The sequence below is a fragment of the Anoplolepis gracilipes genome, chromosome 8 (assembly GCF_047496725.1).
Source record: "Anoplolepis gracilipes chromosome 8, ASM4749672v1, whole genome shotgun sequence".
Lineage (NCBI taxonomy): Eukaryota > Metazoa > Arthropoda > Insecta > Hymenoptera > Formicidae > Anoplolepis > Anoplolepis gracilipes.
The window spans coordinates 9341107-9368695 of NC_132977.1; the positions used below are offsets into that span (position 1 = coordinate 9341107).

At 26.8% G+C, this 27589-nt stretch overlaps 5 protein-coding genes across 7 annotated transcripts; 3 read left to right on the top strand and 2 right to left on the bottom strand.

The window, feature by feature from the left end:
• Positions 1 to 442: 442 nt before the first annotated feature.
• Cln7 (CLN7/MFS domain-containing 8) lies at positions 443 to 7231 on the bottom strand. 2 transcript variants are annotated; one of them, XM_072898016.1, is made up of 10 exons: positions 6918 to 7231; positions 5241 to 5392; positions 4714 to 4861; positions 4370 to 4613; positions 4192 to 4280; positions 3781 to 4000; positions 3514 to 3613; positions 3030 to 3164; positions 2788 to 2897; positions 443 to 2648 (listed from the first exon to the last, which is right to left on the bottom strand). In XM_072898016.1, exons 2-10 carry the CDS (start codon positions 5270 to 5272, stop codon positions 2131 to 2133), a joined length of 1596 nt encoding a protein of 531 aa, XP_072754117.1. In that variant the 5' UTR covers positions 5273 to 5392; positions 6918 to 7231; the 3' UTR covers positions 443 to 2130. The 2 variants fall into 2 exon arrangements, with proteins under 2 accessions (XP_072754117.1, XP_072754118.1); XM_072898017.1 differs by having other exon boundaries at positions 6798 to 7231.
• Positions 7232 to 7684: 453 nt separating this feature from the next.
• Mrps18b (mitochondrial ribosomal protein S18B) lies at positions 7685 to 9051 on the top strand. The gene is made up of 6 exons (XM_072898550.1): positions 7685 to 7831; positions 8029 to 8105; positions 8177 to 8345; positions 8447 to 8544; positions 8620 to 8750; positions 8893 to 9051. Exons 2-6 carry the CDS (start codon positions 8031 to 8033, stop codon positions 9026 to 9028), a joined length of 609 nt encoding a protein of 202 aa, XP_072754651.1. The 5' UTR covers positions 7685 to 7831; positions 8029 to 8030; the 3' UTR covers positions 9029 to 9051.
• Pyroxd1 (pyridine nucleotide-disulfide oxidoreductase domain 1) lies at positions 9040 to 10580 on the top strand. Its single transcript, XM_072898532.1, has one exon. The coding sequence runs from the start codon at positions 9040 to 9042 to the stop codon at positions 10513 to 10515; it is 1476 nt and encodes a 491-aa protein (XP_072754633.1). The 3' UTR covers positions 10516 to 10580.
• Positions 10581 to 10931: 351 nt separating this feature from the next.
• On the bottom strand, positions 10932 to 27438 carry Neb (kinesin family member nebbish). 2 transcript variants are annotated; one of them, XM_072898530.1, is made up of 12 exons: positions 27224 to 27438; positions 26356 to 26910; positions 25569 to 26115; positions 25260 to 25487; positions 25049 to 25177; positions 16192 to 16352; positions 15796 to 15996; positions 15069 to 15341; positions 13738 to 13810; positions 13480 to 13649; positions 12639 to 13101; positions 10933 to 12077 (listed from the first exon to the last, which is right to left on the bottom strand). In XM_072898530.1, the coding sequence occupies exons 1-12, from the start codon at positions 27328 to 27330 to the stop codon at positions 11253 to 11255; spliced, it is 3732 nt and encodes a 1243-aa protein (XP_072754631.1). In that variant the 5' UTR covers positions 27331 to 27438; the 3' UTR covers positions 10933 to 11252. The 2 variants fall into 2 exon arrangements, with proteins under 2 accessions (XP_072754632.1, XP_072754631.1); XM_072898531.1 differs by lacking the exon at positions 15069 to 15341 and having other exon boundaries at positions 10932 to 12077.
• Positions 17656 to 24658, top strand: LOC140669069 (uncharacterized). Its single transcript, XM_072898556.1, has 2 exons — positions 17656 to 18069; positions 23035 to 24658. The coding sequence occupies exons 1-2, from the start codon at positions 17958 to 17960 to the stop codon at positions 23253 to 23255; spliced, it is 333 nt and encodes a 110-aa protein (XP_072754657.1). The 5' UTR covers positions 17656 to 17957; the 3' UTR covers positions 23256 to 24658.
• Positions 27439 to 27589: the final 151 nt, after the last annotated feature.

The following is a 27589-nucleotide window of genomic DNA, read 5'->3' on the forward strand; positions in this document are numbered from 1 at the left end:
TTTTTTTAAATAAAAACAACTGTATTTATAACTAAATCAGAACAGAATACAAATTTAACTATAATTTTATATTTTATTAATTTCGAATATGATACATAAAGTATATATATGTATATATATATATAATTATAAGTACAACATACATTTTGATTTGTTATTAAGTATATTCATTCATATTATTACAAATATTACAAAATATATATATAATTTTGAAATATAAATTTACAAAAATATAAGAATCTTTACTTAAATCACATTTATAATTTTCAATTGCACTTTGAATGATAAAGATCGTATTTTTCGTTACAAATATTTCCATTACAATTTTTTAATCATATTTGTCGCCCAACAATAATTCATTTTGTAATTATGATTTTCTAATATTTAATTAATTTTATTATAATTCCTTATGTTATTATCTTTTGAAATATTTATTTAAAAAAAATTAATATATTAACAATATCTATCACCTGTACCTATTTCTAAATTAATGTAAAACTAAATTTGATAAAATTTCTCTTCAGTGTCTGCTTTTCGAGTTAACACGAAAAAGCAAACTTCTTTTTCCATTCTTGCATTGATTTATGTTGCATTTATGTTGTATAACAAAGTATGCAAAATATGGCAAATCTTACAATAATCTAATAAACATTCCAACATTTAACTGTATTTTGAGCGAGAGTGATTATTATTGAGTACTTTCCAGTGTTTTTAGTGACATAAATTGATACAAACGTCATTCTATCCTTGTTGTCACTGGATTTTGAAAAAAAGGCAGAATGACGTTTATATTGACTTGTGTCATTAATTGGAAACTATCCATTATGTATTGTTACACATTACGTATTAATATCAATAAAAACATTTTAAAAAGTAATTTGATTATCAAATCTTGTGTGGGCAATCACTTAATATACACATGATCAAATCAAAGTTTCATATCACATAATTGTACAGCCTAACAAATTTGTACACATAATATTGCTTGCAGTTCATATACACAATGGCTCATATATGCTATTTTTATATAAATTTGTACATTATCAAAGTCCTTGATAGATAATGTTTTATAATTCACGAAAACGAATAAAAAAGCAAAAACGCTCCCAGAATATACATATTGTTATAGAGAAATTTACTTTGTTTATAATTATTAAAACAGTGATTTAATAGAAATCTTTGTATATATAAAAATCAATTTGTGACAGAATTTATCTCTATTATATTATTGCTACTCTTATTAGTTTTTCAATAGAATTAATAATGCTAATTATTTACTAATAATTAGTATAAATTTGAACTATATTGTTTTAGAATTTTAAAGTTATATAATTTTTTTGTTCAAGATAGAATAGTTCACAAATGTCATGTTGGCATTATTTTTAACAAGGCTTTATCATCTTTGTAAGTTTGATAGTAATATCTCAATATAATAGTATCTCATATTTAATTGAAATTAGTATATTACTCAAGCAGAATATATTATAAAACCCTCGATAAAATATAAATAAATCGTATTTTAAAATTTAACATATATATATATATATAAATCGTATTTTAAAAATTTAACATAATAATCGTACATACATTAAAAATTTTTTTGATTGTGAGTATTATAGATTTTGTCTCTTATCATCAATTATTATTGATCTCTAACAATGCAAAATAGAGGCACTTATTTTTAACTATATGTAGCAAAATATGTAACATTGTATATAAAATATTAATGTATTTGAAGATTGCATACTAATAATCAGTATATATTCATAAAAAATATAAATCAGTTTGTATGTGCGTGTCATTATGGAAATATTTGTTGGTGTTTATATACAATATGTTGTGGCAGTTGTATATATTATATTTGCAAAGAGAATTTTTTTCCTTCATTATTAGAAAAGTGATCATAAATTATAAATGTTAAAAGACAATAAAGCATATTTATACACTAAATGTACACTTTGTACATTTAACACTCAATTATGCACTGTCCATATCTTTCTTCAGAAAATATTATTAACTTATAATAATAAAATTTGTGCGCTGTCTATTTATTGTACTGGTTTTTATTGCCTTTTGACATTTGAAATTTATGATTATTTTCAATTATTATTATATTGTATTCAGTTATCATTATACTTTATCACAATCACAATCTGATGTTCCATTAAACTTTACGGTTTCATGCGACGTTCGAGTATTATCAGATCTTAAATGAACTAACGGAATTTCGACATCTTTCTCTTGCTTATTCGGCGCTTCATCGTTTTTTTTCGCCTCTGGTGGAATTAAACGTTTGTTTACAAATTGTAACCACACTATAGAAATAAGCAACATTGCACCAGTAACACCAAAAGTATGATATGTGCCCAAGCGGGTATAAATGAGCCCTACAAAAACCGGACCTAAAACACGAGACGCACAACCCGATCCTGTCATTAAACCCATCCACACTCCTTGCGGTCGTGGACCAAGAATTTTGCTAAATATAGTTTGTATCAAAGTAACCCCCAGAGGATAACCTATAGATGTAAATCCATAACCAATAAAAAATTGAGTAATTGTCAGTTGTGGAGTATACAGGCACCATTCTTGAGTAATTGGACATCCTAAGATTTCTGTACCATTGACATTCGTAATATTATTGTATGCTGTAAAATATTCCAAACATTTTTATTATAAAATTATATATACATTATTGTATATATATACATTATTGTATATATACATTATTGTATAATATGCATAAATGAAAATGTATTATACATATAGTTTGAAGTATATACTTACGTCCAAAATCTGCAATTTGGGGAGGATCAGGACCCCATGGAATACATAATATTCGTCCAATCAACATAAAAAAGAATCCACCCCACAGCATTACTTTACGTTCTTCAAACCTATAAAAAAATGCAATATTATTTGATAATATATATACAATAAATGTATCGTCTATTTGTATAAAGTTATAAATAGCTATAAATTATTACTATACAAGTATCTGTCTTGTAATTTTTAATTTTATTTTATACCTTTTACAAAGCGGTCCAATCATAGTAAATGTAATACAAGCTATTACAGCTCCAACACTCATTAATATTCCCATATAATATAATGCTTCCTCTTTAGACCAAGCAAATTGATCCATAGTGAGAGAAGTACCAAGTCTATATATAAAGGAAAGCATATGTTAATTAAAATTTTTTATTTGACAAGGATTTGAATGTTTAAATTTTAATATTATTTTATAGCAAAATGTGTTGAACTATCTTTAAAAAAAAAATTTCGACTGTCTTTATAAATAAAAGTTTATCAAGTTTTCCAGAGAAAAATGTAGATGTATTATGTATGTGTGTGTGTGTGTGTGTGTGTGTGTGTGTGTGTGTGTGTGTGTGTGTGTGTGTGTATGTGTGTGTGTGTGTGTATGTGTATATTATATAATGATATATTTGATCTTTATTTCCAATTTTTTTTCAATTGCTCTTAACAAATATCATACTAAATAAATATACTTACGTCTCAAGAAGAACAAAATTAAAAACCAAAACAAAAAATGCACAAATTAAAGTCCATGAAGCTAAATAATCAGGTTTTATAGACTTCCAAGTTTCTTTTTCTGCAAATACAATAAATTCTATTATATAAATAAACATATCAATCAATACCAAAGAGAATAGTAAAAAAAAATCATATAATTTTACTCAAAATGGAATAAAATACATGAAATTATGTGTAATTAAACTTGGGAATTAATATTATAATAGAAATATCAATTTATCATACCTGTAGCTTTGCCCTCATTACGCATAGCTTCTTTTATAGCAATTTTATGTTCCTTAAAGTTCCATGGAAGAAATAAAAGAAAATTGAAAATTCCCATGATTACATTAATCCAACCAGCTGCTGTATACATGTTTATAGGCAGCATCATAAATGTTACACCATGATCTCCAAGAGGTGTTACAGCAGCTTGTAATGCAGGACCAACCACAAAACCTAACACCTATAAATTCATTATTCATACATAATTTATGTCAATCATTCAATTGTAAGAAGCAAGCTAGTTTCAACAAGATCACATATTAAATTATCATTAAAAAAATAAATAAATAACTATAACATAAAAAACTATACTAGATCTTTGTCTGTATATTTTATATTTTGTGAGATGTAAAAATATGAGAAAAAAATTACCTGTGCAAGAGATACCATAGAAACTGCATGTGTACGTTCTGAAAGTTTTGTTGCTGCAGATAGATAAGATCTTGCTACAGCAATGTTAGCTGCAAGAAGTAATATATGTTTACAATTACTTAATAAGCAAGATACAAATATACTAATACAATTTAAAGATTTGGAAGATTTTATTAACCAGAACTAACTCCAACGAAGAATCTGGCAATAATCATATAGCTTTTCTTGTCACCAGGTATTATCTCAAGAATACTATAAGCTGCTGATGCAATAGTGAACAGTGCTAAGGTTACTAAAAGTGGTAGTCTTACTGATCCTCTTTTATTGCCCCACCAACCCACCAGAGGCGAAAACAGCATTTGTCCTAATGGATTAGCCGCCACTACATAACCCATAAATTCTTTTCCTGCCGTAGAGTCCAACTAAAATATAAACATATATTTAAATGCAATATATTGCATGTAATTCCTTATGATTTTTTATCAATATATTATCTTGTACATATATACACTATATACAAACCCTGTCCAAGTATGGCCAAACACCAGTAAGTATAATACTGAAGCCAAGTGACATTAGAAACATAGTAAAATAAATTACATAAATACTTTTCCATCGTTCTTTTCTTTCAAGTTCAGTCTCTAAATCATCAAGAGGAGATTCAGTGCGTCTGAAACAGTTTTATTATATAGTTATTTGCACATATCTTTATAAAAATCTTATCAAGTTGATATTAAGTAGATTTTATCTTTATAGAAATTGAATTTAAGATTCTTAATTATAAAGATATATAATATAAAGATATATAATATAAAGATAAGCATAAAATAATAAAATTTCTCAACTTTTTTTGTACAAAAAAAATCAACTCTGAATTGATCAAAGAATTAAGTATTATTGTGATAATGAATATGTGATGTGAATATGCGGGACACTCTGTATATAACATCTCTAATAATAAAATTCAACAAAAATATAATATGTATATATATACATATAAATTATGGAAAATTTAAATAAATGCAATAAAAAATATAAATGTATTTTACCTTCTGATAAAAAATTTCTTACATCGATCCATTAAAATTGTTTCACTGTTCTATTTTCCATTTAAAAGATCAAAAATTTATAGTGCAAATTTCTTGGAAGTATAAATCTCAATATTTTTACAAAGCATCAGCATACAATTAAACTCATCAACCTATTGAAAACAAAAAGCTATATTAAGTCTACATTCATATTGAGTTCTTCTTAATTAATACAATGTACTATATATATAATATAACTATATATAATAATTATGTACATGCATATAATAAGAATTACAAAGTATTTTCACTACTATTATAATACAAGAGGTAAAATCTCAAGTTTAAAAATGTTTTAATAATAAATGAAAGATGTTCAGAAAAATTATTTGGTTTAGAAAGATAAAAAACAGTTTAATCTAAAAACTACATTTCTAGAAATATTAAAAGTTAGATTATGAAGAAAGTCAAATATTGTGTATCAATATTGTTATATCAACAATTACATATTAAAATACATATTGCCATTTTTTTCAAAAACTTGTTGACATTTATATATATGCATAATTGATGTGAGATGTTACAATATCTCTTGATAAAAGATCAAAATAAAAAGTCAAGGTTGAAGGTTGTTGATAGATTAAGCTTACAAAAGACAGATCCAAAGCACACAGAAAATACAAACATATCTTTTATAATTATATGTATTAATAATTATATACAATCTAATTATTTAATTATATTTCTATTTAATTATACATATAATTCTATTCAATAATTATTAATATAATTAATAAATGATAAATTATTTATTATTATTATTATATTATTAATATATAATTAATTTTAAACATTATTCTCCTTACTAAAAGTTTAAACTTTAAAATTAAACTTAATTAACAAAATATGCAGATAATATCCAGAAAAAATAACAAATTATATTTAATAATATCTTTCTAAGAATAAGAAATTAAAAAATTATTTTAAAAACTTGTATTGTGTAAAACAAATAATATTCTTTAGAACATCTAATATTTATATTTTTAACATATATTTTGTTACAATTGCTATTATGCTTGTACAATAAATTATATTACCAATTAATTATAATATCATTGTAAAAATTTGAATCAATAAGAGACCTAAAATAATTATACACACATATGCACACACACACACACACACACATACACACATATATATATATATATATATATATATATATAATTTTATGCATGTACATAAAATCAATGTTCATGAGAGAAAGATTATAAGATAAAAATACTGTAACATAATCACTGCACCAAAATTTACAAATTTAATTTATGCAATAGAAAAAATTGTTTAAAAATTATAAAATTTTATTAAAATGTTAATATAATTATAAAATGATTAAGAAATTAATATACAGTTTAAAGAAAAAAAGTCTTAGAAAGGGCATCAGCTTAAAAACATTATTGCTAAGATGATTCAATGAGAAATAATGTCATATATATATAAGATAATAATATAATAATCTATATGTTTAAATATTTCAATATCTATTTAAAATAAAATAATTTTATAAATACTATACACCTTTCATTGAATTTTGTTATAATTTAATTACAATATTTCTGATTTTCTATGTTTACATGTAAAATATTAGTCTGATTTAACATATGTATCATTTATTGACACGAGTCAGAAACATATCACCTTTCAGTAACGTCATTCACTGGCAGTAAAAATTCTAGTAGCACAATATTATCAAGGTGATCTCTTGTTAAAACTGCAAGGCTGCAACTTCTTCTTTCTTTTTCTTCTTTCTTCTCATGAGACACTTTTATTCTCATCTAATAGGTCATTGAACGATTTCCCCATTCAATTCAATCTAGTTTAATATAAGAACTGACAAGAACTGATTTGCTGACTCGACAAAATAAGAAAAAAAAATGCAACATGCAACAACTGACTCTGAAAAAGCTCTAGATCTCGATCTATATGACTGAATTGATTCGAGATGCACAATATCTTTTTTTCATATCTTGCGCATTCCCATCTAGAAATTAATTATTTCGCGGTTTGTCCATGAAAGAGGTGCACTAAAGAGCATCAATAATATGTGCAAAACGTGTCACGCGATTATTTCTTCATATTTTTAAAAATAAACTCACTTTCTCTTCATTCATTAACTGTCGGAAAAACTCTGGTATTTCAGAATTGTCATTATTATATTATCAGAATTTAAAAGAAAGAAATACATAAAATTAACGAAATAATTAATTATGTAATTTTCCATCTTTTCGGAAGGAATTCGATTGGTTGCTGTCACGTACGTAGATGTCGCGACTGTGTGCAAGAAAAGTATGAATCAAATAAAATTCTCTTAGACAATATTTTTCTAAATATACATACTAAATATTAATTTAATAAACATTTTTATTTTTTAAAATATATTATCAAATATTGTCATATGTGATATTTACAAATATAAATTTAGCTTTCATTCTATGATTTTCGATTTTCGTATATAACTTGAATCTGTAAACACTATGCGAGTCAAATATCAAATATGTACATGGATTCATCGTGTATATAATTATTATTCTTTAAATGACGTTGTAAATTACGTATGTAGCCAATTTTTTAAATTTATTTCATAATATAATTTTACAGTCATTTATTCATATTTAATTCGTATTATGACTATTCGTTCTGTATTACTGTTGTAAATTCGAAGTTGTCTAATCCATGTGCTGTTAACCTATACTTATACGAAACTGTTTAATTATATAATATTTTAAATAAATATTTTCTATTTTTGCAGTAATGTTTCCGAATATGTTGATTCTAAACGCGATACATCGAATAGGAACATTGGCGCGATCAAATTTAACCCCTAAAGTAAGCTTATGAAATTATCACATTAGAAAAAACATTTAAACTAATGTTTTATAGATTTAAATTATTTATAGCTTGATTCAGCAAGATCCATTATTTTCTCATATCCACGTTATTCTGATAATGCAACGGAAGAAATTACGGCTGAAGATGAGAGTGTAGATACTTCGACTGTAGATACTTCCATTGCAAGCAGACCAATTGTTTCAGTAGAGACAAGTATCAAGTATATGATTAGTGATGGTAAGAAATCATTAATTAACTGTTATATGATTGATGTTAAATATAATATAAAATTTAGTGACATGATTATTAAAAACTTATATGAATATTACAAAATCTAGCTTATAAACAGACTTACGGAGATAATTTAGTGTGGAAACTATATAGGAGAAATCACAAAGGCCAAATACCCCCTAAAAAAACTCGAAGAACTTGTATAGTATGTATGCAAACTTTTCTACCATATATGTATAACAAAATATAATCTTCCCAATAATTGTGATATTTAATTTAGAGAGCTGGTGTAATATCTACCGGAAATCCATGTCCCATATGTAGAGATGAATATCTTGTATTGGATTACAGAAATGTCAAGCTACTTGAACAATTTATCAATAAATACAATGGAGATACCCTAAGTTACTCGTAAGTAATATATTAGTTTGATCATTAATAATATTTGATTATATATTTTCATTATATTTGCATTAAAATATCTTTTGATATATATTTAACTATGATCATTTTCTATATATATATATATATATATATATATATATATATATAGACAGACAGGTATCTGCCAAAAGAAACACAAAGAACTCCTAGTTGCATTAATCAAGGCCAAGGATTATGGAACTATCACCTTTGATGTTCCTATAAGACAATACGATTATTCTGAGTGGACAGAAACAGACAAATAATCAATTAACATATGTATATGGACTCATCTATATTAAATATGAATAAATCGAAGGAATATATGAAAAAAAGAATGGAATCTACTTTTGTCATAGTGGGAGGTGGTATAGCTGGAGTATCCTGCGCTGAAGGATTAAGTCTTCTTGCTCCAGAAGAAAGTGTAATCCTAATTACTGCTAGTCCTCTGATAAAAGCTGTGACAAATGTAGTTCCACTAGGCAAAACATTAATGCATTTTGATGTAGAAGAGAAAAGTGCAACAACCTTGGATGAAAAACATAAGATGTTACAGGTTATTCATGATACTGTAGTCAAGATTGATACTGTTGGAAAATTAATAGAAATTAGCAATGGAAAGATTATAAGTTTTAAAATGTTGTGCCTCTGCACCGGTGCGAAACCTAAATTGATAGCAGAAAACAATAACTTTATTATAGGTATTCGTGATACGGAATCTGTACTACAATTCTCTCATAAACTTAAAAATGCCAAAAGAATCATAATTGTTGGTAACGGAGGAATTGCTACCGAAATTGTACACGAGGTTAAAGGCGTAGAAATAATCTGGGTAATTAAAGATAAACACATTTCCGCAACTTTTGTCGATCCTGGAGCTGCTGAATTTTTTTTAAACAAGGTTTATTCCAAATCCGATACGAAGTCGGAAAATAAAGATATGCCAACTAAAAGAATGAGATATGTAGTGTCAGATACTGCACCAATGAAAAACGGGGCCGCTCTTGGTCCAGACTGGCACAACACTTTTGACATGAGCGGATTTTTTACATCTACAAATGTACATGTCGAGTATGAGTGTGAAATATCGAAGTTACTTACTACCGATGAGCAAAAGCCATTTTATTCTACAGAAAAATGGCCAATCCACGCACAACTAACGAATGATAAAATTATCGGGTGTGATCTTATTATCTCAGCAACAGGTGTTATTCCAAATTCTGATATACATGGCTTAGAAGATCTCAAAAAAGGAGAAGACAACGGATTATTAGTAGATTGGAAGTTAGAAACTTCAGAGAAGAATATTTATGCCGCTGGAGATGTGTGTACTGCAGACTGGCCAAAAGCGAAACATTGGTTTCAGATGAGACTTTGGACACAAGCTCATCAAATGGGTCTTTATGCCGCAAAATCAATGGTTTCGAATTTAAGAAGTGAAGAATTTTTACAAGACTTCTGCTTCGAACTCTTTACTCATGTGACTAAATTTTTTGGTTACAAAGTCATCTTACTCGGCTTGTACAATGGGCAAACTTTGGGAAAGAATTACGAGATACTTTTACGAATCACCAAAGACCAAGAATATGTTAAAATTATTTTACAAGATGGCAAAATGCAGGGTGCGGTATTGATTGGGGAAACAGATTTGGAAGAAATGTGTGAAAATTTGATACTTAATCAATTAGACTTAAGTATATATGGAGAAGATTTGTTGAATCCTGATATCGACATTGAAGATTATTTTGATTAAAATACACTGTTAATTTGTTATTATATGAATCTTAATACAACTTTACTGAGCTTATTGCAACAAAACTTGACTATGTTACTTTACTTATATATATGCACACACATTTTTATTTTATTTATAAAGTTTTATTGTCACTCTTATGGTATATAAATATAGATAACTTTAGAAAATCTTCAGTCTTTTTTACATATACAGTTTTATAAAAGTTTTTAAATTTTAGTTTAATTTTGTGGAAAACAAATTTTATGTTAGAGAAATCAATTTTTAAATTAAATATAAGAATTAAAAATATAAAGTTTTAATTAGTAATTAATATATCATTAACTAGACTTACATGTACAATATACAATTCATATAATATTTATATAATAAGTTATAAAATCTCTTTTTACTTAACTTATTCTTCAAATAAGTAATTTTTTTGCTATATCGTAGTATCTCTGTTACTAAGCCTCTTAATTAGGTTATATAAAGTAAAATCGTTTTATGATGCAAACAAAATTTAAAAATTAAATAGAACTTGATAAAATAATAAAACATAGAAAAACAAAAAGTATTTATAATGAATTATTTAAAAGTTATTAAAAGATATAAATTAATTAAATGTTACAAGTGTCTAAATCTGTGAAACAATATGTATCATTATTTGTAGTATTATTCAGTCACAATAAGATATTTTTGAAACGATGATAGTTACAAAGTTTTGTATAAAAACTATTATTTTAAATAGCTATTGCTTATTTTATCGAACTCATTGACGATTTTTTATCAAATTTTACTTTTTTTGAGACTTCAATTTTCACATCTGACACAATGTTACTTTGCATGCTAGATTTCTTTGGTGACATACAATTTTTAACATCATTTTTTGTAGTTAATGCTTTACCTATGTTGTTATTACTGGCATTATCTGAAATTGTATTTTCTTCTTTGCATTTGTTTAGATCTCTATTCTGGAAGATGGTCTTTATATCATTTGTTACATCAATGACTGTATTGTTGGCACTGTTTATCGAATTTGTACTTGTATCTTCACATTCACTTAAATTTTTATTCTGCAAGATATTTTTTAAGGTTTCAATAATATCTTGCATCTTAGTTAACGATTCATCGATTGGCTTAATATTGTGATTCTGATATAGGCACAACTTGTTCAAGGTTTTTGTGGCAACTTCAATTTGAGTAAGACACGCATTTATATCCTCCTGTTGATCGTGCGTTACGGAAGATTGATCAATTAAAGTCGGTTCCAACAAAGATGCGTCCATGGAAAGTTGATGAATGCTCTCATTCAATTGCTTTTTTACAGGTGTTATATTTATCGAAATTCGACTCTTGTTTAAAGAGTTTTCGAATTCTTCTGTTGTATCATAAGGTTCCCAATTGTAAGGGGAATCCCGCAGTTCTTTTATTGAGTCTTTTATATCACAGTTTCTCAAGCGATGGGCCCAATCTAAAAAGTCCATTGGTTGCCACAATGTCTCCATCATATTGCTTTTATCACGAACACGAATCACTGAATGTAAGTTCTTTTTCACTATTATTTGTTGTTGATCAAATTCCTAGAAACAGAAAGTAGCATGAAAATTTTGCAGGAAAAGTTGATGTAATAATTATGTATGCACAATTTTACATAGAGTATTATATCCAGTAAATTATAATAGTATAATTAATATTATTAGACTTATAATATGTTTTATATCTTTTAATAAGTCTAATATGAGATAAAAAATAAATAAAACTTTCAGAGAATGTTTTAAATATAAAAATTTAAACGTGTTTCTATATATTTTCTTTTAAAATATTTTTTTTTGTGTGAAAAAAATAGATTTTTTAAAAGCAAGCTGAAGTCAAAGTATATTGCTATAGCTATCAAATTTGCTGCAACTATATCTTATAATTGTTACCGAGATCAGTTGTAATAATAACAGTAATATCAACCTTATCATATAATTGTATCATACTAAAGTAAATTGTAATAAATTGTAAAATCATAAAAAAATTATTCTTAAACATATTTTATATATTTTTACTCTATTATACGATAAATTATCTTAACTTATATTCACTGGATATTCTGCGTAAAAAAATTGTGTATATATAATTGTTGTAAAATAACTCACATAATTATATCCGGCTTCTTTACATCGCTGAGTCGCTTCCTTGACAAGTATATGCATTTCATGCAAACTTATGCCACCAGCAGTTATTGCTTTTTGATCAAGTTTTGTTTTTAGCGCACTCTCGATATCCGCAGTTTTCTCGTTCAGGATATTTTCCAGTTCTTGCCAAAAGTTTGATTTATATGGCGAAAATTTCACGTGACTTTCTTCCAGTTGTATCTTCTTAAGCTTATTGTTGGTTTCCACTTCTGTTACGAGTAATTCCTTTTCCAATTCCAGTTCTTTCTTTCTACGATTAATTTGTTCGAGTGCGTGCTGTTGCTCTTCCAGAGTGGAGCCGAGAATTTCAATTTTATGTTCATATGTTGATTTTTGCAAGCCGAGTTGCAATTCTACTTCGCGTTTGGCATTTTCCAGTTCCTTTATCGCTTTTTGTTTCGACTCTTCTAGTTCTGCTCTTAATCTATATAAAGGAAAAATTACTGCGTATAAAAATGATAGCCGTCACGATATTTTGTCGATGAAAAAAAAAGTAGAACGCAATTGAAAGTATTTATATCACTAATGATAAGGTCTTAATAACAATGTGAAATTATATCATTAATAATAGTACAGATAGCGAAAGCATAAAACCATTAAACATTTTGATTAAATCTTCAATGAATGAATTTGCTATCATCTCTGTATAATTAGTAATGACAGATAGTATAAAGTACATTCATGATGACTGAAATAATCGTTAATAATACATATATTTATACAAAACAACTGTGTTCTAATTCTTTTCAATCAAGATTTAATATCTTTCCATTTTTTTATGTTTATACTGAGCAATATATACCTTTCTTCTTGTACTCGGAGAATTTCTTGATATGCAAATTCAAAGTCTATCGCTTGTGTGGAAAGCTTGATATTGCAGGGATCATCATATGGATTTAGGACTTTGAAATAATGATTACCACCGATGACTAAGCGATCGCCGTGTTTAAGCGTAATTTTTCCAGTTATTATCTACAAGGTAATAGAGAAATAGTCTCATAGAATTTTTTTATCTTTTTTATAAACAACCAACATATCATATGTTATTCGCTATTATTACCTGCCCATTGACGTACGTGTCTCCGTCCATTTCGGGTGTTAAAATTAATTTTCCCTCCTTATTTTCGATAGAGCTAAAAAAACGAAAAAAAATGTAACAAACGCAATTGATAAATAATATGTATATAAGACGATAAAGAAAAGAGATTAAATATATCAATGTGCATGTGTTAATAAAAATTGGAATATTCAGACAGTTAAAATAAGCATTGCATTAGTTTCGATGAATATTCAATTTTCACCAAATACGTAACTCCATTTTAAAACAAGCTGCAACTCATTGTACACACAATTTAAATATTATATATTAAATATTATACTCTAAGTCTCCGACTTATTCACAGATTCCAATTTACTCAGTAACTTTGTAAATCCCTAATAAAGTCTGTATAATGTCATATGATTACTAATTATAAAATATGGCACAATATAATTATAAATAGAATGTGTATATAAGAAAAATTTTAAAAATTGATAACGCTTATATAGACTTACAAGAAATACAGAATTCATTTCACAACTGCCAGAGTTTAATTAATCGATAAAATAATTTGTACAAGTTAATAATTGTTACTATTACATCCTCATTAGTTGAATAATAGCAGTATTATGCATGCATTAAGATTAGAACAGTAAAAAAAAAAAAAACAACGTCTTGAGACGTAGAAATACATAACTTTAAAAAGTTCTTGGAATTTGTAGAAATTGAAAAAAAATGAGAAAAATTTTTATCTTAAGTATTTCTAATAGAATAATAATCATTTATCTTTTAACATGTACGAAATAACAGCATAAGCTTGAGAATATATATATATATATTTACAATTTAAATAAATATTTAATATTATATTGTGCTGCAGAAACTAGCAAGTCAACCATGTTGTAACAAATGTATAGAGTAATGAAAATGTCAGATTCAATATTGACATATGTTTTTCCGTGAAAGGACAACATTTTTGTGACGCCCATGATATTATTAAAAATACAATTGCAAAACTGAAACATTTTTTTAAATGACTTTTAGGAACGCAACCAACACATTAACAGAAATTGTTAGCAGAAATATGTGATTATTTATAAAAAATAAATTATTTTAAAATACATATAGCTTTTAATTCATAATATTTTATATTTTTTAGAAAGTGTTTCCGAGAACGTTTTAAAGTTGTTAGCATATAATAGAAGAAATATAAATTCACACAGCATATTAAAAAATGCATTTGACAAAAAAAAAGTCAGCATCCACACTAGAAAAATATCTCCTCTATTTCCTTTTTTTCTATTCGAGCCCCAAAGACGAAGAAAAACAGGCACACACAGTCTTTGACTAACCAGTGCAATTCCCTAACAAGAGGTCCATCCAACATGATATCCAGCTTTCTGAGAGTAGATTCAGGTCCGCTACTTTTCCCAACACGAACCAAACCTGGAGGTAAAAGATACAAAAGCGTACCGGATAACATAGGATCGGCCGCGAGATTTACGAGACAAGGTTGTTTATCTTTTTCACGAAAATCAATCTCGATGGCGATTCCACAACGACGCAAATATTTAAGCTCCGAACTTTTTTTCTCCTCAGCTCTCTGGAGCTTTTCGCGCCAGCTCCTGTAATTATACGTATCTTAACGATTAGGTATTACCTAATCTAATATAAATCATAAAAAGTCATTAAACAAATTTGCGAAATTTCTGTACAGACTTAACGACACTATGTATGCTTCCACACAGTAGTTAGCTTCATTTACGGATACATAAATCCTAAAACTTTGACAAATTTTACTACAAAGAATAAAATTGATTATAACTTTCGACCTCTCAACAATAATAAAATAATAATAAATAGCTTAACATCATAAAACATATATATTATAAAATCCTTACTTAAAAGTTACATTTTGTAATTACAAAATTCTGGTTTATTTCTTTTCTTACGGTTAATTGAAGATAATTTATTTGAAATTAAAATATATATATATAATTACTATACAGGGGAATAAATATAGATTTTACTTCATAATATTATTCTTTTATACATAAGAGATCCAATTATTTTACTTACATTTGAGTCGCGGCCAATTGCTCTTCCGTTTTCTTCAACTGATCCTTCAATTTATCAATCTCCTTTTGCTTTCGCTTAACTTCGCCATCGGACTGATGCATTGGTTCGATGCAATTGAGTAATCGACGAGGTATAACTCCAATTTGCTTTTCATATCCCTCTCGCATCCCGCGTAAACGTTGAACTTCAGCTTGTAATTCTCTATTTGAATAAATTAAACTATTAATACATATATATATATATTTTATTCAAATGTATAGTAATAACATTTTAACTTTTTTGTATTTTTTTCTTCATATTTGCGTAATTTTTATGTTTTAACAGTTTTGCAGAGTGTAATCCTGATGATAAATATCAAGTTCTTATTAAAATGTATTTCAAGGGGAAATATTTTACCGAATTACACGATCATGTGGATCCTCGTTGATACGGATTCGATTGACTATAGCTCTGGCTTGGCATGCGTATCGAAGAGTCGCTAGAGTTTCTTCCACGTGAATATTAGCTGGCGATACCGTTCCTAACATCGCCGTCCGTGAATTTCCTCCTAAACTCTCCTATAGAAATATTTATGTATATTTTTACACGATGATGTACTTATATTTTTATCTCTTGGAAATTTTTCCTCACAATCCGTATTTTTTATATATTATTAAAATTATATGTATAGTATTATATAAAATTATATGTCATAATCAAATCATTACGACGAGAAAAACATATAAATAATGTTCACATCCAAGAAAAATATACAAGTAATGTTACATCTCTTCGCTTTCCTTTGCTTTAAATTAAAAATGTTTTTTGAAGCAAAATAAGGAATTTATATTTCTTTTCTGTCATGCTTAAGGATTTCATTTTTTATTACGTTTGATTTTTTTGCTACGTTACAATTTTCTTGCTACATAAGCATAACATGAACTGGATAAAAATATGTGAATTTGTCACATATACAAATATTCATATATGCAATACGTGGCGCTTTAAGCCATGGTATATTTTTAGCATTAAAATTATATCTAATCTTGATGCAAAAAAAATACAGCGTTTATCGTGTATTGTAACAAACATCGAAAATCATCAATTACAAATGATAATTTTATGACCGGATATCGTCGCTTTAAAAATTGCTATCAATCATTGACAGACTGTTTTTTTCCATCAATAAATAGATAAAGAGATAATGTAAAAAATATATATATATATATTGTTTCTTTATGTGGTATATCTGAAAAAAAAAATAAATTTAAATAAAATTAAAATTTTTAATAGTTTATTTTTCGAGAGCCAAAATTTTTCGAAAGTCAAAAATAAATAATATAATAATTTCTATTTATTTTAACAATATATACAATACATGTACAATATTACCACATCTTTATCTATATATATATAATATGTATTATATATATATTATATAATATCTTTTACGATTATGACAATAGTAAATTAACTGTATTCAATAAATATTTGTCTATAATCGAAAGCTATATTATTTCAATTCACAAATATGATTAATAAATATATTATTTTATTTATTAAAATTTATTAAATTTTTTAAAATGAATTTAACCGACAATAAAATAAAAAGCAAGAGCACTAATACGCATCTACGCACGCGTGCACGCACGCACGTAAGCACGTACGCATGCGATTTTCGTTGTCACGCACATTGCTACCTTTTGCGCGTCGCGCAAATCCGCGAGAAGCGACGAAGGTGATTGGAGGAGCGGAAGGTGGGGCACATTGTGAGCGTAAACAAGCGTATACGCATTCCGAAGGACGGAAGATGTATGTATCGCGAAAAAAGCGGTAGAGGGGAACGGAGAGGACGTAGAACCGGTAAAGTGGAGTGGAGGGGGAGAAGAGGGAGACGGACAGATAAACATTATATATGTGTTAGACATCCACGTTTCGTTAGTTCAAAGCAGAAACGATCAGCGACGGAGCAAACTGACGCCTTTTAGAAAGAAGAAACTACGTTTCTACGATTAAGCACGAGACGTGACGCACACGTTTCATCCACATCTTCTTGGAGTAACTGTAGCATCTTGAGAAAAAGAATCACACTCAAGAATATGAGTCGCTAACGAGAGACTCGCTGACAATTCTGACATTGACATTTTTGACTTGAACTGTCAGTGGCTAATCGAAAAATCGTTATGGATCTCGTTTACATACCGGAAGTATTTACTTATGGATATTCGAGAAATCCGCAGTATCGCGATTATGAACAACCATGGAACAGAGATTACTTCAAGTGCAGTAGCACCAGTGAGTATAAATATGTTCAATTTGAAGCTGACAATGTGTTTGTGGAAACACAATATGTGTATCACATTCATATTGTAGAAATTAGCGCGTTTTCTATTCATTAGTCTTAGACCTTGTTATTTAATTACTGATATTTTTTTTCCTCTAATTACTGTAGTGTTATAATAACCCGCAACATTCCTTCATTATTAAACGAAAAAGACCTACAGGATTTTCGTTTAATCATAATTTCTTTTGCCAAAATTCGGAGTAAATTTTTTTCTTTTATTTATTAAACAAAAATGTTAATAATTTTTAAGATATAAGCAATTGAAAACAAATAATTTTTATGCAAATTGAACAGGAAAATAATAATAGATTTCAAAATCTTATTTTTTAGTGAATTTTTGTTCAGAAAAGAAAGATAAAGAGAAATTTGTCTTAAGTTTCAACAAAGATCAAATTTTTATCGCGATATTTAAAGAGTCAAGAAAGAACTCTTATCGATATATCGATATTCTCGATAAAAAAGATTTATTGCATTTTAATCAAAAAACCATAAATAAAAGATTAATCTTAGATCCTGTACATTAGATAAGATAATGATTGGCGCATATTTTACTTCGTAAAAATATAACAGACGTAGCAGATCAATTAATGATGTGCAGATAATTAATGATATTTATTAAACATCATTAATTATCTGGATTCTACAGGCGCCATACAAAATTATTTTTTAATGTAAATAAAAAGTGCGCTCAGACGTTAATTTACAAAAATATTAAATTAATAAACGAAAAAATATATTTCCAATTCTAATCCAATTCTAATTTTTAACAATGTTTTAATACGTTTTTAAACATTAGATTGCGAATATAAAACAAGTATAATATAAAATAAGGATCATATATATTTTTTTCAAGAAGAAAATATGAGTATAGCTGACAAGTTCAAGATAATATGTCGTTGCGTTTATCTACAGAAAGACATATCTTATCACTGATTTTTATTATTGTCAGTATGGATCAAAAAGCTCACATATATATTGTATTTTTAAGTCCTCGAATTAAACACGAATTAAAAAGACCAGTTACTTCAATTATTTGAATCCTTTCAAAATTATATTCGTACTCAAATATTTTAAATAAAATAAATAATATCGACATATCTTCTTTTTTTATTATTCTAAATTTATCATTACCAATTAATGATATCTATATAAAGATATTCTGGAGGAGATTGAAAACAAAATGTAAACGTGTATCAGCAGCCAAAAATATTGCGAAAGTATAAGACTTTCCAGTACAATCATTTGTACAGGGAAATATTGCAATCGACACAATAGCTTTTTATACACAATGGCTTTTTGTGCACAATAGCTCTTTTAAAAAAAAAAAAAGTCTTTCAAAGTTAACAGAGTATGCAGAGTAAATTGAGTAATATTTATAATACAATAAATTAAAAATTATAAATAAAAATAAAAATTTCAAATAAAAAAATTTTAATTATAGTACAATAGTTTTATATATATATGTATAAAGAGATGAATATTATGACAAAAAAAAGATATATATATATATATATATATATATATATATATATATATATTATAATAATAATAAATTGTAAAAGATATTTGTGAACTCTGATATTGTATTTCTGCCGCGATTTAAATGTACACAATATCAGTATGTACAATTACATCGCGATATCTATCAGATTAAAAATGCGGTATATACACTTGATAAAATAACGAGTGTATATACACTTTTATATAATGCAGATTGAAAATACTAATTGAGTCAACGTTTTGCTAATACATTCTCGTTATAAAAATATAAAGTATAAATACATTCCAAACCAATCGAATATTCAATATTTTAAATGTAAGATATTATAATAATAGGAATAATAATTGTTCTTATCATATATAATTATCTATTACGTTATACCGTTACAGTTTAAATGTACTATCATACATCGAAAAAGAATTTAATTTGAATAAAAACAGATAACGATTACATTATTGCAAATTCGTACCGTTTTACATACCGCATTTTATTAATCGCGTATATAACTATTACAGTGTTTATAATCATAATTCTTCGGACGGACAGTTTCATCAAGACACAATAATTTACGCGCAATATTAATTAATCTCCAACTTACTAATGGTAAAAAAGATACATATCATTGTACATTTTTTTATTCAAATCAGTCTTTGTTTACGTCATCGCAACTAGATAAGCGTTGCGTAATTATGAAAATCAGTTTTAGCATGGAACGTTTATTTACGAAATGCTTATCTTGATAATCATGGTCATATATTGATTTTTTAATTTTACATTATTGACTGGATATTGACAATAACATTTTGATGTGTACATTTGCCGTATCTCGTATTTGTATAATCTTAATACAGATTAATTAAATAGAAGAAATCTCTCGTTATTTAAGATAAAGTATGATATAATATATATAAGATAAAGTGAGATAAAATATCGATAATCTTAAATGTGTGCTTCTATCTCAGAAAAAATGCATTGATTGAACATCTACATTTATATTGCAAAAATCATAATACACCGTTATTGACGATATAATATTAATTGCAATTATACTGAGATTAGATACGTAAGAGCCGCATCAACTTTGAGAAACGAGCGATGGATCTTTAATAAAATTTCAATCAATATTCTCTTTTGTGAAAATGTTGTGAAAAAAGAGACTGATTATTTTAAACAAGAAAAGATATAAGAAATATTGAGATAATATACGACCAAATAATTTGCGTTATATTTATTCACGATTTTAGTTGTTTTCATCAAGCTCATGCGTATACACGTTATGTTTCTATAATACACAAGTCTATTTTTAGCTGGTTTCTTCAGACGACCTGACCCGAATCGCGTTTCGGACTTCAAAGCATCTCTTCTCGTTATCAATCCCCGGATTGAGTTTGAAATTCAAAACGCAGTGATTCTCGATTATATTAGAATAGCTTCATAAAAGAACCTTGCCAAATGTCAATTAGATACGAGTATTTGAGAAGAATGCTAAACAGATTTAAAAATTTTAAGACATTTTTTAAATGTATCTTCCAATCCTTCTATGACTGCATCTTCGAATTAATCATTCGTTATATATAAATGTAATCCGTCAATATAATGTTTGCAACAACTGAGACTATTACACATAATACATTCAAATATCTTAATAGCTATGAAGTGGAACGATGAGAATTTCCGTGACTCAAAAGCAAAGGTATATAATTATCTGGCGCTACAGGTGAACGAGTCCAAGAGATCTTACGTTAGCATTTTTTTAATTAACACATCGAATACCGTGACGGTCATTCGATGCTATTATACTGGTATGTCTTGTTGGCGCAGAATAAAACCAATTATATTTAATGGATTAAATAGTGAAAACAAAATATTTACGTTTATCTACTTAAGTTTGATAATTTCTCTACAATTATATATTTTATTTTAATTATAACAATATATATATATATATATTAAAAAGATCTCAGAAAATTAAAGCGCCATATACACAAAACACAGAACAATATTTCAAAATATATGTATCTTATTTGAGTTTTGATTAAATCAAAGTATTAAATCATTTTATCTTGAATTATGTTATATAATTTCGTGTAAACAGAATAATATATTCTATTATATAAGCTCACAGATTATTTTTATTTTGTAAGTAAACAATCTAACAAGATACTTGTCCACTTTTAATAATAAACATATAATGTAAATCTCATTAAAAATTTTATCTAATAAATATTATTGAGTTTTATATTTTGTCTGCAATAATATTATGCGTATTTGATGCATATATAAAATATTGTGTAAAATGCAAATATTTATATAAAAGAGTTTATTCATTTTTATTAGTGTACTTAAATATTTTAAGGAAAGTTCGGTATTTCCTTTTTTTGGAGAGAAATTTGATATTTGAACATAAATACTTGCATCAATTACATGCATCGAATAAAATGTTAATAATTCGATTACTCTGTTGTGTTTTCGCGTATAGATGTTTTTCTCGAAAAAAAAAAATTAATTGACTTTTCATGTTTCTCTCATGAACTTTCTGCACAACATATGTTTCCATATGTTTATCAAGAAAAATATCATGCCAGATATCTATACCTATATATATATATATATATATTCACGTTAGCAGGCTCGGAATAAACGTACTGAGGAGGAAACAAACCGGTTTGACCGATAAGTTTTATTCAACTTGCAAAATAAATACGCATAGATAAACATGCATTTAAACATGTCCGATATTTCTATCGTAACAGAGAAAAAAATATTTTTATTTTCTGTAAAATATTCGTATTCATAAGCATTTCATAAAATTATGATAAAATAATTATAATAACAAAAAGTGAAAAACTTAGAGAAAATGAAAGATTCGCCTACAATACTCAGAGATTGTATTGTGTTTTTTCGTAAAAATAAAATTATAACTTTGGAGAATTACCAATACATCCAATCAAACTTTCTCTTGTTAAAATCTTTATATAAATCTGCTAATTAAATTAAATTGTTTCTTTAGCTAATTATTCATGCTTTATGCATAATGTTATACCTGCATTGATTGCATATATACATAATTGTGAAGAAATTATCAAACTCAATAATATTTCCATAAATATCAAATAAAAGTGTAATAGGATTTAAATTATAGACAATTATAAATATATTACTAAAAATTAATAAATCCTTAATTATTCATTTGAGATAAAAAAACCGTGAGCTATAATATTATTTTATCGATCTATAATGATATATAATGTAGTAGATATATAATGTAATTCAGATTCAGCAATCTAATATTTTAGCTTACTCGAAATATCTAAATAATTGGATCATTACATATATTTTATATATATATAAAAGAACATGTATAGTCATCAACTGAAGTTAGAATGACTACGATTCGTTTCGTATTATTATTTAGAAAAATCGGTGGAAAACCAACGAACCAAACAGCAACAATCCAAAGAAAGTTGCCACTTATGCAAAGAGATGAAAAGGAGAAACCTGGCAGTTTACATAAGAAGTAAATCACGAACTGATTCCTGTCACGAGGGGATCCATGAAGAAGAGGAAGAAAACGATGCAATGCATAGTGAGAAAAATGTTGCAAATATTAATCAAAATAAATCTGCTAAATCATAATACATCGTAATACATAAAAACAGATATTATAATTCTTGAAGTATTCCATATTGAGAAGAAATAATATTAATTTTACATTTACGACTATTAAAAATTTACCTATTTTTGAAGATACGTTTATTGTAAGACGATATAAGAAAAAATAATTTCTTGAAATTCTTTTTTAAATATTTTATATATTTTTATATATTATATACGAGATCAATAAATTATTGTGTTAATATATTATATATTAATATATTAACTGGACATATAAACGTTATATTTTCAAAAAAAGGTATAAAATAAATTTGTCAAGAGTAAGATTAAAGATAGAATTAAATTAAGATGTATGCCGAAATATATGATCATAGACGGCAATATTTTATCATCGCGAAAGTTATCAAGCTCATTATCACAACAAAGATTATATAAATACATAAAAAAGTAATAATAAATTCGATTAGCTTATAAATGATGCTTGCAAAAACTACTGAATTAGATAAAAGTATTTTTGTTTTGAAAAATTGTGATTTCAAGATGCGCTTAATATACTGTTTCATGATTAAATTTCCTCAACATTAATTGCTTACTAGTTTTCTAATAAATGTTATTATACACACACACATGTATATATATATATACTTTGTGTGTAAACATGGATGTATTTCTACAAATGCAGATAGATAAACAGATATTTATAGATATGCAAAATTCTATGTATATGGCAAACTGCTAAAAAATTAAGTGCCTAAAATTATTATAACATTTATATATATATATATATATATATATATATATATATATATATATATATGTATAAAGAATGTTTACTTTTCGATGAATTTAGAAAACTGTTTTGATGCTTGCATGCAAATTAGATTTACACTAAAAAAAAAGCAAGAGAATGAAAGTATCATTATAATTACAAATTTTAGATTGTACTTGACAACTATCTTGCTTGTAAGATACTAAGCGCACTTATACTATAAATTGATATGATAAAATCAATCAATTTTAAAATTTGATAAAGTTCTTTATAATAAAGGAGCTCTAATTGCTCCATACACAAGACTGAATATACAATTTTAGATAATATTTAAAATAAATTAAATATAATATTGTCACTCTACACTAACAAAATTATATACTTGTACTTAGCTCTGAGATAAAGTTGTAATTAGAAATAACTAACAAAATGATTGATAAAATTAAAGATTAGAATTAATATACTCTTATTATATTTGTGGAGTAATAATTATCTATTAAGATTTTTCTCTTTAGAGATTACTGTGTATGTTATCAGATATATCAAATAATTTTGTCACAAATATTTTTGCATTACACACTTGCATGATTTAGATTTAGATAACATTGCTTGGAAATATTAAGTGTAAAAAACCGGATATTGTAATAAGAATAATAAAATAATGTACATATTTAACAATAAAATGTATAAAGATGTATTTTTCTAAATTACTCTCTCCCTAATATAATTCGAATAAATTTTATCGTTTCCAAGAAAACAATATCACATTATAAAACTTATTTAAGTTGACAATTAATTATATAAGAAAACGGAAAATAGAAAAATATTAAAATAATATTTTATAATGGACTAGAAGATCATATTACATGTAAGGCTTATCTTACATGTAATTTTATATTAAAAATTCACGCGCGTTTGTGCGATCCATTTAGAAATATAATTTAATTTCACATTTTCATAAAAAATTCAATCATTTAATTTTTTTACTTATAGGTTTTTACTTATGTGTAAATTATCTAAAATACGTAAATAAAATAGTACTCACTTTTAGCAGCCATGTCAACACTGATTCACGATATGGTACAAAACCCTGTTTACGATTGTTCGTACTCTCCGTGAGTGACGCAATTACCTTTCCCAAGGTAAGCAAAGATTTATTAATAGATACGCCTTCCTATTGTGAAAAAATTAATACGAAATATTTTTAATTGTTGAATGCAGTTTGACTAAAATCTCGTTATATTATAAAAACGTACTCTTAATCTATCACCAGTAGCAGAAGTTTGACTCAATCTCTCACTACCAGCTAAATCAACCAGATTAATTTTACTACGACGATTGGCATCAAGTGATCCACAGTCCAACTGGTTATCCGAATGTGCCTGAGTTAATATAATACTGAAAATACTATGAGATCGTGAGCTCTTCTCGTTCATACCAGTTGCAGCTGTGGCTCTTTGCGAATTTCCAACTTTAAGCCAAGCCTAGAGAAATTACATTAATAGAGGATTAAACTCATATGTAAAAAAATAATCTATTTTATCATTGCCAAGCTATAAACTTACTTGTAAATCCTTGTAACTTTGCACACAATGCTGACTCAGATCTACAACATAAGGGCCAAAAACGGGATGTTCTCTTACTTTAAGAGGAGCTTTTTTTGAACTATTATTTGTACTAGCCAGGAGATCGTGTATCTTTTCATTATATATTTCAAAATAGCTGATTTCTACAGTAGTCACAATCTGTGGATTTTCACGCGCTTGCGTAAATATTTCTTGACAGAATCTCGGTATAATACCGACTTTTTCGTCGAATGGCAGCACACTTACGTGCGCAGATTCTACGCCCATTAAGCTGTAACTTTTTCCAGATCCTGTCTGTCCATATGCAAATAAGCAGACATTGTAACCTTCGAAGGCGTTTTGCACTAATGGCAATACCATATTACGAAAAACGATTTCTTGGCTGGCGTGACCAGGCGTAAGTGGATCATTATATGAGACGAAACAATGATCATACATAAAAGTGTGATGTGCGGATTCACATTCCACAGTAACAGTCTGACCATTCCCTTGCATAACTCTTGTAACTTTTGGATCATTCAGTTCTCTAAAATAGATAAAGATTCAATAATTAAAGATAATCAAATATAAAATAAAATTAATTAAAATATAAAATAATTTTTTAAGACAATTTGTAACATACCTATCAATATTTTTTAATAATAGTAAATCTTGATATATATAAATTCTGTATTTTAATTATAATTAATTAAAATGATAGAAAAAGTAAGTATTTAAATAAAATACTTTATTGTGACATTCAGTTATATAATTAAATTATACTTACTTGGAATTCAAAGGTCTGATGCGTATTCCAACAGTGAGATTACTGCTTTCACCATCATACATTGTTTGTTCTCCAACTACTATATCATCAATTTTATGAGATGGAGTTTCCAACTGAACTACATTAAAGCAGTCTGGAGTGCTTTGTGCCAAAGCATGATCGCTAAAATAACATTTCACGGGTGTTCTTGCAGCAGGTAAAATATTGAATTTTGTATTAACACCAGATATATTTGTCGTTCTAGAATGTTTGGGTGTACAAAACTGTACCACAGATGTCTTGTCATTAGATGCGCTATTTAAAAATCTTGTTTTAACAGGTGTCTTTAATTTTTCATTAGATGTCAAATTACAAATTGCATTTTCCTGCTTCACTAGATTTGTAGGTTTGACACATGGTAATTGCACACTGGATGATTTATTTAAAGGTCTTAAAGTCTCCATTATTTCATATTTTGATGTCTTCTGCATAGGACATTGTGTCTTTTTGAGCATGCTTTCACTTTTTGTTGAAGTAGATGGTTCTTTAGATAAGATAGGACACAAATCTTTTTTTCTGCAATACAAAATGATTTTAATTTGGTAAGTTTAATTTAATAATAAAATAGATGTACAAAGAGTATAAAAGATAAAAATATTAAATAAAATTTTCATAATAAAGGCTACACTTAAAAAACATACGTACATATGCATTTTTATATAATTTTATTACTTAATATTATATAAATAAAAAACGTGACATTTATTTAGTACTTCTAGTAACGTTATGACTTACAAGTTTTATTTTGAAGACAATTAGAATTTTTAACCGTCACGTACAAAATGTACGCAACGGCTTCCAATGGAACAATGTCAACCGAATTACTTACATTTTTATCGCAGGAACAGTGTTCTCTTTGTTAGAGTTTCTGGGCGAAGTTGAGAAAATAGCTTCGCAATATCCATGACTCGTAGATTTCGAGCTGTGGTGAGACATTTCAATTAAAATCGCGGAAAAACTGACATGTGCAAAGACAAGAGTTTAATCGATTTAGTCAAATTTGATTTCTGCGACCTAACTTTGCGGGCCTTTGGTCATTGGTCACGATGTACGAAGATTATGAACAGGATTACTTCAGAAAAAAAAGAACTGCAACAAGATGACAGCCAATTGGCTGTCTTGTCGGCCAATCAATATGCCCGACAAAATTTCGGTTTTTTGCTTGCACTTTCTATACTTTCTGCATTTTTTCCTC